The sequence below is a fragment of the Parus major genome, chromosome 4 (genome assembly GCF_001522545.3).
Source record: "Parus major isolate Abel chromosome 4, Parus_major1.1, whole genome shotgun sequence".
NCBI lineage: Eukaryota > Metazoa > Chordata > Aves > Passeriformes > Paridae > Parus > Parus major.
This window is the reverse complement of record NC_031771.1, coordinates 9,458,823-9,473,173: the sequence shown is the minus strand read 5'-3', so window position 1 is coordinate 9,473,173 and position 14,351 is coordinate 9,458,823. Positions and strand designations below refer to the sequence as shown.

Genomic DNA, 14,351 nt, shown 5'->3' with positions numbered 1-14,351 from the left:
AAGCACTTCTTGAGCTCGGTGCTGCGACCACTTCCCTGGGGAACCTGTTCCAGTGCCAAGCCTCCCTCTGGGGAAAAATTTTTTCCTGATATCCAACCTAAACTTCCTCAAAACAACTTCAGGCCATTCCCTTGGGGTCCTGTCACTGTCACCACAGAGAAGACCTCAGTGCCTGCCCCTCCTCTTTCCCTCAAGCTGTAACAGAAATGGGGTCTCCCCTCAGTCTCCTACAGGCTGAACAGACCAAGTGGCCTCAGTCACTCCTCACACGGCTTCCTCCACCATCTTCACAGCCCTCCAGGAAAGGCTCAGGAATCTGGAGGAGGTGAAGCCATACTCTGTCTGGAGCCCAGCAGCAGCCCCGTGCCGTCTCCTTGCTCCGGCACCTCCAGATGGAAGCAGCAGGGGTGTGTGACTAAAGCAGGTGACATCAATGTGCTGTACAGTGAAATACCGATGAAGCAGCTTCTGTTTGCTGCCTGGGTTCCTCATCTCTCCATGAGTTCTGGGTAGAGGGACTTGAACATTCATGAAAACGGTGTCACAGAGCCCCCCTCTTAAGTCCCCTACTCTCGCTTGCTCAGGTTGATGGAGCCAGACCAAATTTGTAGATGGAGAAGTACAGTTTTGTAACCACCTGAATAAAACAACACAGTGTCTGCTCCCAGCTTGAAGCATTGTGGGGCGCAGCCCCCTGCTTTAGGATGTGATTGAGCAGATCTACACCTGTGCTGCCTTTGCTTATGGAAGGAGTGCACCTCCTCACTGATAACCTGCCAGGTGCCACCTACCAGAGCATGCATCCCAGAACCCTGGAATGCATGGAATTAGATGAAACTGAACAGTTAAATCTGCTTAAGAACACTACTATTGTACTCCAGATGCTAAAAGAGGCTGTCCAAAGGGCCAGACCTGAGCTAATCAGAAGGAAAAGTCCCCTGACTGGTTTCAGAGCGTGGACAGCCACATTCTCCGTATCATCCAAATTGCTCTACACATCTTCTCCTGCAGATTGTCACACCTACAGATATTCCAGCAATATTCACAAGTGCTGTCAGTGTACATGCCACCACTGACTGCACTCCACAGGCTTGTGAAGCTGCATCTTCCAGATCCTGAGAAACTATTGTAACCTGGAATGTAGCAGCAAAACAGACCATCCTTATGATGATTATTACAACCTTCTTTCTGTTGTCTTTTATTACAGATATCCTTTAATTTTTTTTTAAGTTAAAATTATTAGCTTTGACATTTTCAAAAGATTGTGTCACTTTGTTTCTGCCAGCACTACTCAGAAGAATAAATTCCCAGAAAATCTCCATTTTCCTAGAATAAGATTTCTCAGCTAATCACAAATTTACTGACATATTTTCCCACTCCTTGTTGTCATGTCTTATCACGGATGAAAACTCAGTCCCTGAGCTTTGCTAAATGCTTTTCTCTCAGGGACACAGCTTGAACTTGTAAAATACATACAGCAGCAAATTACATTTAACTGCATTATTTTAGACACCTATACTCTTCCAGAATAGTTTTGTGTCCACCTGCTATGCCTCAGTTCCTGCCCCTTTCCCAGAGCTGCTCCAGATAATGCAGTGCTCTCCGTGTAGTGAGGAGTGTAGGTCAGGGCGGAAAGGGAGCAACATTCCCCCTTTCCCATTTTTCATTCTTTTGCCTCACCTGCAAACAAAACCACACATGGACAACCACTGGTGAAGGAAAATCAGGAAGGAGATACTTGGGAAGAGCGATGAGGATGTTTCAGCACCTTTGACACCATCTCTTATAATCAGACAGGCAGGGTCTGCTTTGATGGAGAAGGGAGAAGAGCACAACCTCTGTCCAAATCTCATTGATCCTTCACCATCCAGAAAAATAAAACAACACCATGCTAGGGGCTGGGTGTGGAGATATTTGTGTGCTTGGTATCAGAAAAGATGAACATTCACCTCTACTTCAACAGGCAAAATAACTGGGGAAAAAAATAAAAAACTTGCCAAAAGTTAAAAGACAAAAGGCTCTACATTTCTTTTTTAATCTTCTGAAGTCCTGAGACTGCAGCAGACAACTACAAGAAAAACCCCAGAAAACCAAAACCGAAAAAACCCACACCCAATAACAGCAACCAAACCAAACCACGTCCCAAGAACACCCCAACCAAAGCAGGAAGGAGGACTTTCCAAGTTAACACGACAATGTTCAGGAACACACAACATCAAAACAGTCCATAGAGTGCCCAAATAAGAAAACCTTAAATTGAAAGCAACCAGTGGCATAAAAAAAATTCATGACAGAGCTTACTGTTGTGCTGAACACCTACATATAGTCAAATACACAATAAAGCAAGAAATCCCCCCTCAGCCAGCACCAAACTGTAGAGAGAACTAATTATTAACATGCTTATGAAGTTAGGAAAGAACAGTTTAATTACAGATTTTTGTCAGATCTCTCAGGTGACACATCTTTAAAATTTGTTGCTTAGTTGCGCAATCCTAACTTTAATTAATATTCTTAGATGCCTTGTTAAACAAGAAATTGAAACACCACAAGTAAGAACAACTCTAAATGATACTATTAACTGTGCAGCAATTATTCTAATAGACATTGCTGCACATGTACCAACAATGTAAATCTTCCCAAAATTTGGGAAACAAAAGGAATGAGATAGAGTTGTTTGTGGTTGCTCCATCAGACATATGGCAGTCATTTGGGTTCAAGAAGGTAAGAGAGGGGTGAGAACTTGGTTTATGTTCAGATGTTAATGGGGGGGTTGTCATATTTTTTTAGTTTGCAATGCCAAAGTATGATACTACCCATATGAGATGAGATACTGCCAGTTTTTCTAGTTTTTCACAAGGCTGATGTTGAGCTGGACTATCCCATCAAGAGTAAATACAATTAGACCTACTTCAAAGCCATCACTTCTGTCACTGTCACTTTTCTACCAGCCTCAGATTAACAGTGCTGCAAACAAGAGGTGGTGTGCAAACACACACACACACACACACACACAATCAACAGTCAAAGAAGTATGCAAAATCACACTACAACTGTTAAAAAAACCCAAAACCCAAAAATCCCCAAAAGCCCTCTGCCCATCAGAAAGGTCACTGTTATGAGCTTTTTCATAACTGACAACTCCTTGATTTCCAGTACTAAAAAAACCCATCCCCCACAAAAAGAATGACACATGCAAACAATACCATATATTAATTTCAGTAGACTCCTAAATGCAATGGAAATGTTTTAGAGTTTACCACATGTAGATGTACAAATTTCATCCATGTGCTCTTTAAATTTTGAGTGCTGTGGAGATGAGGTTGAGATTGTTCAAATTACAGTGTAGCCATCAGGGTAAGATTAACCTTTCATTGAAAATAAACAGCCCTGGCTTCCTCTGCTATGTTTAAACAAACTGTAATGAACATTTGTAAACCTGCTGTGTGTCTGCCTTCAAAAAGTAGACTGCAAAATAGTGACATGTGAAGACCAAAAGTCCTTTAAATTGTGCCCAGCCACAAACCAGTGAATATTTGGTAACAGCAACATGGCATGCAGATAGCATATCAGACTCTGCTTGTGTCCAGTTTAAAATAAGCCCTTTGATCAACAGAATTAACCCATGCAAAAGAAAAAAAAAAATTGACCCCATATGGAGTCAACTGCTGATACTCATTATAGAAATCCTTGAAGAACGGAGATTCTGTAACAAGCAGCACTCTGACAGAAAAAAACCCAGAATAAGTAAAATGCTTTTAGATTTTATTTCTGATTAGATTTTTTTACTGCTATGACTGAAAAGGCTTAACCAAAAGGCAAAAATATATTTTTTTTTCAATATGCAAGACACATTTTTGTATAAAAAATAATGCACAAACACTTTACTACACACAGATCCTTCCCTTTTCAAAACTCTGGGTTCTTTTCCCTCTCAGCAACCAGGTTCTGCCCTGGCCCTTTTTCCTTTCATGAAGTTCACTCTTCACCTTACAGTACTGCAACCAGAGGGAGACAGGGCAAGGAAAGGCTTTTGGTAAACTTACTTCATTCACCTATTGGCACAGCAGCTAAGCCACCTGATTTATTGAATCACAGAATTAAGTAGGTTGGAAAAGAGTGTTGAGATTATCAAGACTTCCTCCTGCTGCTGTTGTTCTTAGAGAAAAAAGGGACTTTAAGAAGTTGGATACAGACCTTCAGTGAAAGGTAGGTATAAATCCAAAGAAGTTGTTGTTTTTTTAAGCAAGACCTAATACTTCAATTTTTCTATTTTAAGTACATGGGCAGTTTTAATCCTTAAGTAAGAGCTCTAGTTGTATTGCACATATAGACAGCCTCTACACCCAAATTTCATACATTGATGCCTCTGTCATGGCATCTTTATCTGATTTTCACAGTTTCCTTGCCTTTCATATGCTGCTATGTTTCTCTTCAGTTGTGATCTGGGCCAATTTTCCCCACAGTGTTTAGATACTTAAATACTCATGAAAGACTTGGAAAAACACTTTGACGATTAACATTGACAAATATCTACTTTCCTGTAAATATAGCATCAGAATAGATAGGACATGCAGGGGTTGCTACCACAGCTTTCATCGCAAAAATGGTGGGCTCTCATGTGTGCTGTGGGCTGTGGTTGTTTTCTGCCACATGTATTTCCTGAGCCCTTTAGACATGAATATGCCTTTTGTATTAGCCTAAAGTCACTGCTTTGGAGTTACTCCTTTGTATACATCGTCTGAATTCCTTTCTGCAGTAGTGATTATTCTGAATTGCAGCAGAGATTTGCTACATTAGAAAGACCTCCTGCTCACTCACAAAAAACAGGGCAGCTTTTAAAAAAGTAATTGGTTTTCAACCCTCCTTTAATTAAAGAGAATAGTTGGGGGAAAAATCATGTCAGAAAGACACAGGAAATCAAAGTAAGACTTCACCAAAGAACTAAGTGTCCTAGAGAAAATGTAAAAGCATTTATTCAAATCATTGTAATGCAGGGGAGATAAAAACTAGTAAGAGAAAAGTCTGACATTGTGTGCACAGAATGAATATTTTTAAATAATTTACATTTTTTAAAATTTTGCTTGGGTTTTTTTTATAAGCAGAATGACATCCCAGTTACAGAACAATAACTGCTCAATTAATTTCAAGTTTCCATCCTTATACACAATGCATCTACTAAAGGAAAAAATCTCAAGATCTTAGAACTATCCATTGGAAATTTATCCCTTAACCTAAAAAGTTGTTGGGAGCCAACATTTTCTGTTCCTTGATCCCAGACTTCAAAGATTGCCCTTCTGCTGGTACACCAAATGCTCTACAAAAAATACAGACCACAGATACCAAAAAACTGGGGTGAACAATCATATTCGTAGTGAGATACAGCATAGCTCTCAAAGGGTAGTACTGAGGTATACTTGCATCACAATCTTAAATATTATCCTATTCATTTTACACAGAGTAAACCAACCTACTAACCCTCTCCAAAACTAAATTTTTTCTTCAACTCTTGATATTGTTTTTAAGCAAACCACTTTTTCAGAGTTTGTTGTGCTTCCCTTGTACTGGCCATAGGATCTGCGTCCCAGCTTCTAAACCAAGCACTGGAAATGGGGGCAGCTACATCCAATGGTGTATGAGGGGTTCAGAGCCTAAATCCTGGTCCTGGGTGGCTCCTTTATTTTTTCCTTCTTTTTAAAAAGTTCAAGGGCTAAGTCTATTTTGTGCTTCCTCATATTGGGCTGTCAGTGAGTAGAGCTAAAGGCAAAAATGTCTTAAGAATCATCACTTCTTTCATTTATGGAGGAAAAAAAATAGGTAAAACACAAGGAGTATTTTTCAAATTTTAGTCCTAAACTTATATTCACATAATTGAGTAGAAATTAGATTATAAAAAAGTTCTTGGAACTTTCACTTACTTAAAGAGGACAGCAGTGCCTTGAATATTAAATTCTGCTCCTCAAAACATCCTAAATGGTTTTGTGTGCCTGGGGAATTTGAACCCTGTTACACATAATGCATTTTCAAATGCTGCTTTATGCCTAAGTTAGGAAGCTGAACTCTAAATAGCATTTGTTTCTCAACATTTGGGTTTCAATTATGATTAATTTTTTAAAAATAATTAAATATGCACACCATGATTTATAATTATTACTATGAAGATCACCTCAGCAGAGGGTTGAATCACTGTTTTGATGCAATTAACTCCAGACTGAGGTACACTAGCAGGCCAGTCTGAGGCATCTCTAAACTCCCAGGCCTGCATCCATCACCTCTAACACATACTGAAAAAAGAAAAAAACACTAAATATTTCAGCTAGTTTGCATAGTTTATAATTGTGCAAAAACCAGCACAAGTGCACAAGTAGTGATTCCTTTCTCTAAAGTATATTTCCTGAAAAGCACATAGAAATATGAAAACTTACATATTTTAAAGTCTGGTAGGAATTCAGGTAAAATAAGGCATATTTATATTTTCCTCCTCTTCTGGCCTTCTGATTAAAATAATCAGGCTGTCTGGGTACCTTGTGTAAATTCCCCACAAACACATTAAACCCAGGACCTCAAAGAGCATTTATTAAAATCTTATTAAGATTAGCCTTATTAAGGCCAAGGATTGGCCTTTCTGAAAATGTGATACACATTTTCTTATTTATTTCACTGCAGATACAACTTACCAGGAAAAGGCTTGGCAATGATGAGAGATCCTGGGAGAATTTTCAAGAGCAAATCATGATGATTACTACAAGTGCTGGCTTTATAATTGCAGGAAAACTTTGAGAGTCTCCTTTTTACCAATTGGTGCTTTATGTTCTAAACTGTACAGGAATTTTTTCTATTTCATTTTAGTGTATTAAATATTCTCTGTGTGTGCACAGCAGATAACACAATTGTACACTTCAGCTAACCTGCTTCTTATAAAAAAGCTGAAGCAAACATAGATCATCCCTTTCAAATAAACCATGTAAATTTTCTTTTCTAGACCACCTAGAAAGAGAACCATTAGCATCAGAATAGTCCAGCTCTGTTTACCTAACAACGAGATGGCAAAAACCTTTCAACTGGTCATACATCCAATACCTGTTCTCCTCCCACTTTTACTACTGAAAATTAACATCAGGGCTGCGGAACCATAAACATATTCTGGAAAGCTTAAAATATCAAAGACATTGTTCATAACCCTCTCAACACCTTTTCTTTGTATCCCACTCTGCACCTTGTCAGGCTGAGAGCTGAATTCAAAATGTTTGTTCAATTAAGGCAAAAAGCCAGAAACCTCATTGCTTGGGATTTGGTTCATGTACACCCAATCAACACAATGATTCTGTCGAACACTAATTGCTAGACAAGCACCCTTTTTTGTGGTCATGGGCCATACTAGTATCCCAAAGTAATACAACAAACAATAAATAAGCATTTAAGAAACAGTTTGATGCAATACACAATGTGCAATACACATCAAAAGCAGATGTAGGAAACACGGAGGATAATCTCCAAATTTAAGTTCACTTGTGGAAAGTGCTGAGCTTCTTAAGAACTACAGGTATGAAATATTTCAATAGATGAAATGACACTACTGCTGTCCAAATTGCACATTGATATCCTTGAGCAAATAAACATCCATTCACTTTTCATGACACAAGGCTCTATAGCAAAGGAGGGAATGGAACTTCTGTCCATGGCTGCTAAGTTTCCAAAGTACTTTTGCATGAGTACTGCATGTGTGTATATATATATATATATATGTATGTATGTATGTATATATACATACATATATAAACACACACACACATATAAAAATTTATTGCTGCAGTAACAGCTAAACTTATATTGCACAGTGGTAAAAATCTTGCTTGGCTCATAAAGCACTGCAAAACCTACAGAGGTGCCCATCACTGCCTAATTAGCTACAAGAAGTGATGAATTCTAAATTACTTTATCAAAACAGCCATACTGTAATTTGTCTGTACTCCCTAAGTGTGGCACTATGTCACAACTGTCTGCATGAATGGATTATTATTTTTTTTTTACATAAACACAAATGTCAGTAAAGAAAAAAGACTAATGATTACATTTTCACCTTTTTCAATGTCACATTACAAAGTTTTAGTGGAGCAGAGCAGCTGTGTTTGCACCTGCACTTAATGAGGTAATAGTGATTATATCACAGTGTGTAAAAGTGTGGCCATTGGTACTTACCAGATAAAGAAATGTTCAGATCACACCATGGAATAATACCAAATCACCTCTCAAGTCAATCTTTGTGCACAAGGCATCAAGCTTTCTTTTGATTTTTAAGAGTAAGATATTGTGTATTTGTAAAAGACATTTTGCACATATACATTTGCAAATTATAATGATGCATAACCGCAAGGAAAACTGTATCTGCAACTCGTAACATATAGTATGAGTGAAACAAGGAAAAACTTACCTATTTGAAAAAAGAACACTTGACAAGCAACACTGTCAAGCTACTTTTGCATACTCCAGTAACTACTGGAGTTTCCACAAGTTTGCCTCCAACTAGAGTATCCCCACAAGCTAGTACCTGGAAGTGACACAGGGCTGATAGAAAGCTTCACTTTCTATCACCTACAACTTTAGAAGTCACATTTTCAATTTTATATTCACATCCTTAGACCATCTAAGAGGTCAGATAGTTCTGCACTGTGAAGCTCCTGATGAAAAAGAGATGTACCATCAAAAGTTAATATCACACCTCTGATTATGGACATACCATGGACAAAATGTAAGTATGGAAAATGTAATACTGGAATATTACTGGGGAAAAAACTGCTTAGAAATCTAATTAAAGACAAATTGTAGAATGCTACTTAGAAAATGTTACATTCTCTGTACAGTGTGGAAACTCCCGTTTTCCTTAACAAAACAAATTAAGAGTGGCTTTGCAATCATAATAACAAATAATGTTGTTAATCCTGCCAAATTTTAAATGAAGAAAGAGTAACTGTAATCTATAAAGGACTATCAGTAAAAGAAAATCAGCAAACCTAGAGCAAACCCACTTTCTACCACTGCCTCAGCAAGAGAGGCCAGCCTAGGAGACTGATTTTCTCCTGGCTCCCAGAGGAGTGGGAATTCACATTATTTGGCTTCTTAGTACAGAGTTTTAAATCAGAGTTTCATGTTAAAAATTGTTCTAGCTGTACATTTTTTTCTTGAGAGGTACTAGGAGATAATCTACAATTCTGACAAAACGTGGTTGGTATCCAAGCACCTCCCCAGACACACTGACATCTGTTTGCTGCTTCACAGGACAGAGTTTACACATAAAAACTGAACAACTTGATTTATTTAAAATTCACCTCAAAATGCATTGTGTTTAGTTTCTTTTTTAAAATGAACATTCAAAGCATCAAAATATTACTAATTTTAAAAGAACCTTTGTTAAGAATAAGATAATTTACATACTGTAGATTGTGGCTGTGAGGGGACAGAAACAACCGATGGTAGATTAGGCACAGTACGAAGGCCAACATGCCAGAAAACAATGTAGCTTTATGCTCAACTTTTAAATGATCTGGACAAAACAAAACAATTTGGCAGGAAAATGAAACCAATCACTTACTTGAGGGCATTTGTATAAAACAAAAGTGTTAGTAAGTTTTCTATCTAGACCTAACTCATTCACACATTTAAAGAATTCTATCTTCTTCCAAATAACAAAAAAAATGTTTCTAAACCAAGGCAGATTATTATTTGGAACTGGCATAGTAAAATAAAGGATCACAGTATGCAGAGCTTAAAATCCTGTACCAGGAAAGAGCAACAAGTGGTTTACAAGGGGATCATTTAGGTATATTATCTAATTTTTAAAAACAGAGATATAAAATATCAGTTGCATAGGGATTTAAATATAAGGCCAAGCAGGAGATTAAAGTAAAATAGAGCTCATAAGAAGGGCACTATGGTGTTAAAACATAGTATTTCCATTTGAATTAATGTCTAATTCAAAATCACAGTATTTTGCTAGTACTACAAAAAGTGAATGTCAAATTGTCCCATTAATCTTGAACTGAAAATTGACATTAGAACTTCTAAACAGTACAAAACTAAAGCTCATTGTCTAAACCTGATCAGTGTGTTAGCACAACAGTGCTTGGTACGTACCTGATTTATATACTCTACCTTCTGTAAATAATATAAAGGTTATTTCTTGTTAATAAGTGTGAGATCACAATATTACTGCATGCCATCAGTGGTTTGCAGGCTTACTTGACATTTAATTATTCAGTCTTTGAAAGTGTAAGATCCTACCCTGCAGAATCTTCACCCATTGAACACAGAACACTGTCATCAATAAAATACAATAGAAGTTCTACCACTAACAACTAACATATAAGCCAGGATTTTAGGTCTAAACACAGACCAGTTCATTATTATTAACTCACAGCAATTTTTTGTTAGGAAGGTAACCTGTAGACTTCCAAATAATCTTGTGTGTATTAAATATAAACGAGTTTGTAACTAACGGTTGTCTCTTGGCATTTCAAGTAGATTATTCAATTGTGAAAGTATTTCTGCAAAATCAATTTTGAGTTGTTAAAATGAAGTTCAAATATTAATTTCCGTAGCTATATGTAGCTTAATTAACCTAAAATTGTAAGGAATAGTAGTGTAAGGAAAAAAGAATTCTCCAGATGAATTAGGCATTAAGGTACACTAACTGGGAATACCTGAACCAACATTGTAACTGAAAAAGTGCATAAACACAGTAATACTACAAATGTGTTAACTACAGAACAAAAGGCTTTCTGAAAGCTAAGTGATATTATTTTACACGTTATTTACAGTGATTTTTCCAGATACCACAGAGCAAATTCATGATCTTAAAGTTCCTTTGATATATTCTAAGTGTCCTTTGGCTTCCATCCTATTCAGTGAGGAACTGATTCCCACCCCGGAGAATCAGATACTGTACAGCCAAACATCACTGCCACTGTGGTTCTGTGATTCTTCAAAATTCACTTTGTTCCTTGAAGACAAGGCAGTGTTTTCACTTCATGCTTTTTGTGGGTGTATCGGACTCCGTAGACTGTCTGCCATCAGTCCACGCCTCCCGCGTGCTCTTCAGGGCCAGTGTTTTCTGCTGGTCCACCACAACATAATCAACCCTCTCGTCTGCCACGCTGCTTCCTGAGCCACTGCTCTTTTTCTAGGAACAGTGAGAAACAAGTTCAAGTAAATTGACAACAGAAAAGCAAGAAAGTGTCCCAAACAGATACAGAACATGCACCTGTTTCTCTGAAAGGTCCAACACTGTCTCTCAACTGATCATTTGAGAAATTACTATTAAGATGATCTTGCTGAAGGCAATTTTGAATTCCTGATGGCAGAACTGCAAGAGCTGAACATCTGCTTACCTTACGAGGTGGGGTAGACTTTCCCGAATCTAGGTCCAGATCTAAATATTCCACTTGTTTATCTCCTTTAGGTTTTACCATAGGGCTGCTTCCTCCATCAAGGCTGTTGCTTCCAAACAAATTCTGAAATCATAATATAAACAACCTTAGCTACAATTGTATAAACTAGTGGTCCACATTATCAAATATGGATACTCTAAACTGTCAAAATGTAAAAAGTTAAGGAAATGACTGAGACTCTTGCAATCAGTTAAATCATGCAAATTTCTTTGACCCTGTATGGCAAGGGGATTCTATGTCAAAACTGGGACAGAGTCAAAAGCCAATGGGAGGAAAAACCCAAAAACCACCCCCCTTAAATGTAAGGTTGCCACCAAACCCATCCGTGCCTTCCACGTAAAGGCCCCTTCATATCATGAAATAAGAATAAGAGTGTTTCGTTCTTTTTAAATGTAGTTGTATCTCAAATTTAGCATTACTTAAGCAAAATATATTTATTTTCTTAAAGTGTTGTGTAATACCTACAATAATTTCTGCTCTACAGTAGTGACAAAGCTAAAAATGAAACTTTCACATTTCATTCAAAAGTCATCATGATTAAGCTGAAAATCAAAGAATATTGTTCCATTGACAAGATCAAAAAATTAAAATGTTTGGAAAATATATGTAGGGCTGCCTGAACTGAAGTTGTAATTTATATATCTAAATTTCAATTAGCCCAGACTTTTACAACCTCACCTCCTCTGTCCTCTCCCAGCCTGATCCCTCCCTCTTAACAGGTGTTATAGGAACAGTACAATAGAAGGACTCTTCTCTAAAAGATAAAGAAAAAACAGGAAGACAGAGGGCAGCAGTCAGCAAAAAAATGAAGAGGAAAGCAGAAGGAAAGACAGAAGGGTAAGGCTGAGAGCAACTTGAAAGAAAAAGCAGAATATTGCTAATTTTATTAAATAAAACAGAAGTATAACATGTCTAAACAAGATGCTTCAAAGCTAATTACAGAAAAAGATGAAGAAATACAGACTCCTTGCTAAGATAGAGTTGAAACAAGTAAAAATCCTCAAAAAGTCAGATTTTCAAACAAATGCTGTGAGATATCTGGAAATTTTCTGTTTCTTTAGGAAATAAAATATTTTATGGGCTAAAGCCAAATGAGCAGGGCTTTTTAAATTGAAGTTATCCATTATATCTCTATTGTCCAACTCATTTAATATATAGTGGTAACAAGGACAAAAAACTGATATGAAATTCATTTTTGTTGCTCAAATTCTCTGAACGAATTAATGCATATTAAACATATAAAAATCAGATTATGTATCAATGTTTCCAGCATAAATTAAAAAAAGCTGTTACTCTTTAAACAAATAAATAATCTATTATTTCAAACAAACTAGGCAGGCAGAACATATGCATTAGGAAACAGAAACTTTAAAAACGCGCAAATGAAACAGAAAGGAAATCTGTAGAATCACCTTAAAACAGGACCAGTGCAAGCCAACAGAAGATATTCATGAGCTCGGGCACTAATTGTACCATCTTGGTATGGAAGTTAAGCCCCTGGAAAACCTTAAGAATCAACAGAAATGTCCAGGCTGAACTGTGATTCCGTGCAGGGTAAACCATGGGCATGGATGGAGCTAATCCCTGGTGTAAAATGGGACTGTTTCTTGCACTTGTGAAATGGGACATCACCTATTACTTACCAATGGCCCTTGCAGGAGAGGGGCTAAGATTTAACACCAGCAGCTCCCCTGTGCTTGGTGCCTTTCTCCTGGGAAGCACAACAGATATGGCACAAGGCACAGCTTGGGGCACTCTGCAGGCTCTGGAGCCTCCACCCCACCAGCTCCTGCGGGGAATGGCATAAGGGGGACCTGGGATGCAGCATCCAGAGGCAGCAGTGGTGAGCTGGGACACGGACACTGGAGGAGACTGGGAGGGGATCCAGAGCAGCAGGGGACAGGGAAGCAAACAGTGTTGAGAGGAGAGTCCAGGGGCAGTGAGATGGGCCAGCACATGCCATATAAGAAGGCAGACACACAAACAGAACAAAAGCAAGGTGCTAGACAGGCTCTCCCCAAGGAAGGTCTTACATAGATGATATAAAGATGAAAAATGCTGCTATATTCCCTACTAAGAACACAAATGTGTGTGCACTGAACTGACTGGATGGGGCTTTGAATGACCCCGTCTAGTGAAGCGTCCCTGCCCATGGTGTTGAAGGTTGGAACAAGATGATCTTTAAGGTCCCTTCCAATACAAACCATTCCATGATTCTATACTGGACAAAAAGCTGAGCTCAAGATACATGTTTCCTTCAGTGTTTTATGCATATTCTAAACCACATTTTAGTTTAGGCTTAGGTCTACTGCTATTGTCTTCCTTAAAACTATTGCTATTGGGTCTTCTTTCTCTCCTTCCCCTCATCAAAGAAAAACCACAGTGTGCATCATTAACTTTTCCTGAGTAGCTACACTCCATGCTGAGTATCTGAAGCTTCATTATCTGAGCTCTCTCTTCATTAACTCTCCCAAAGAGGAAAAAATACAGACACTCAATACACAAAGACTCCTTCTATCCTCTTCTTTGAAAGAAGCGTAATAAAATACACATGGTTCAGAACATACATAGAATGTATGCTACAAGTATCAATCCCTTTTTCCCCTATTCCTTCTACATTTCCTGGAAGATGTCCTTTTAGTATAGTTTTTTTTTAAGCATGTCTCAAACGTCCTAGAACAGTTTATTTCCCTTGATGTCATAATACTGAACTGGTGCACAGCTGAAGGACAAGCAATTACAAAAAGGGGACAGATTCTAGGAAAGAGGTAGAAAAAAAGTCATGTCTTGAACTGTTTTATATAATAGATATGCATATCAACCATTCTCTTTATGCTCTTAACTTCTTCAGTGAAATCCTACCAAAATTACAGCTTTGCTATGGGGATTTTTTATCATTCTGTTGATCTA

General features: G+C 37.9%; 1 protein-coding gene across 11 annotated transcripts in view; it reads right to left on the bottom strand.

Annotated features, from left to right (window-relative positions):
* Positions 1-3,740: 3,740 nt before the first annotated feature.
* The window catches only part of GAB1 (GRB2 associated binding protein 1), a 111,381-nt gene continuing 100,770 nt past the window's right edge, over positions 3,741-14,351 (bottom strand). For 9 of the 11 annotated variants that reach the window (XM_015624480.2, XM_015624484.3, XM_015624478.3 and 6 more), the window contains 2 exons: positions 11,382-11,504; positions 3,741-11,173 (listed from right to left, as the gene is read on the bottom strand). In XM_015624480.2, the coding sequence (XP_015479966.1) occupies positions 11,015-11,173; positions 11,382-11,504 (282 nt within the window). In that variant the 3' untranslated portion in view covers positions 3,741-11,014. Of the gene's footprint in view, positions 11,174-11,381; positions 11,505-12,119; positions 12,196-14,351 lie in introns of those variants that run through there. The other 2 variants (XM_015624476.3, XM_019006299.2) reach the window with 2 other exon arrangements.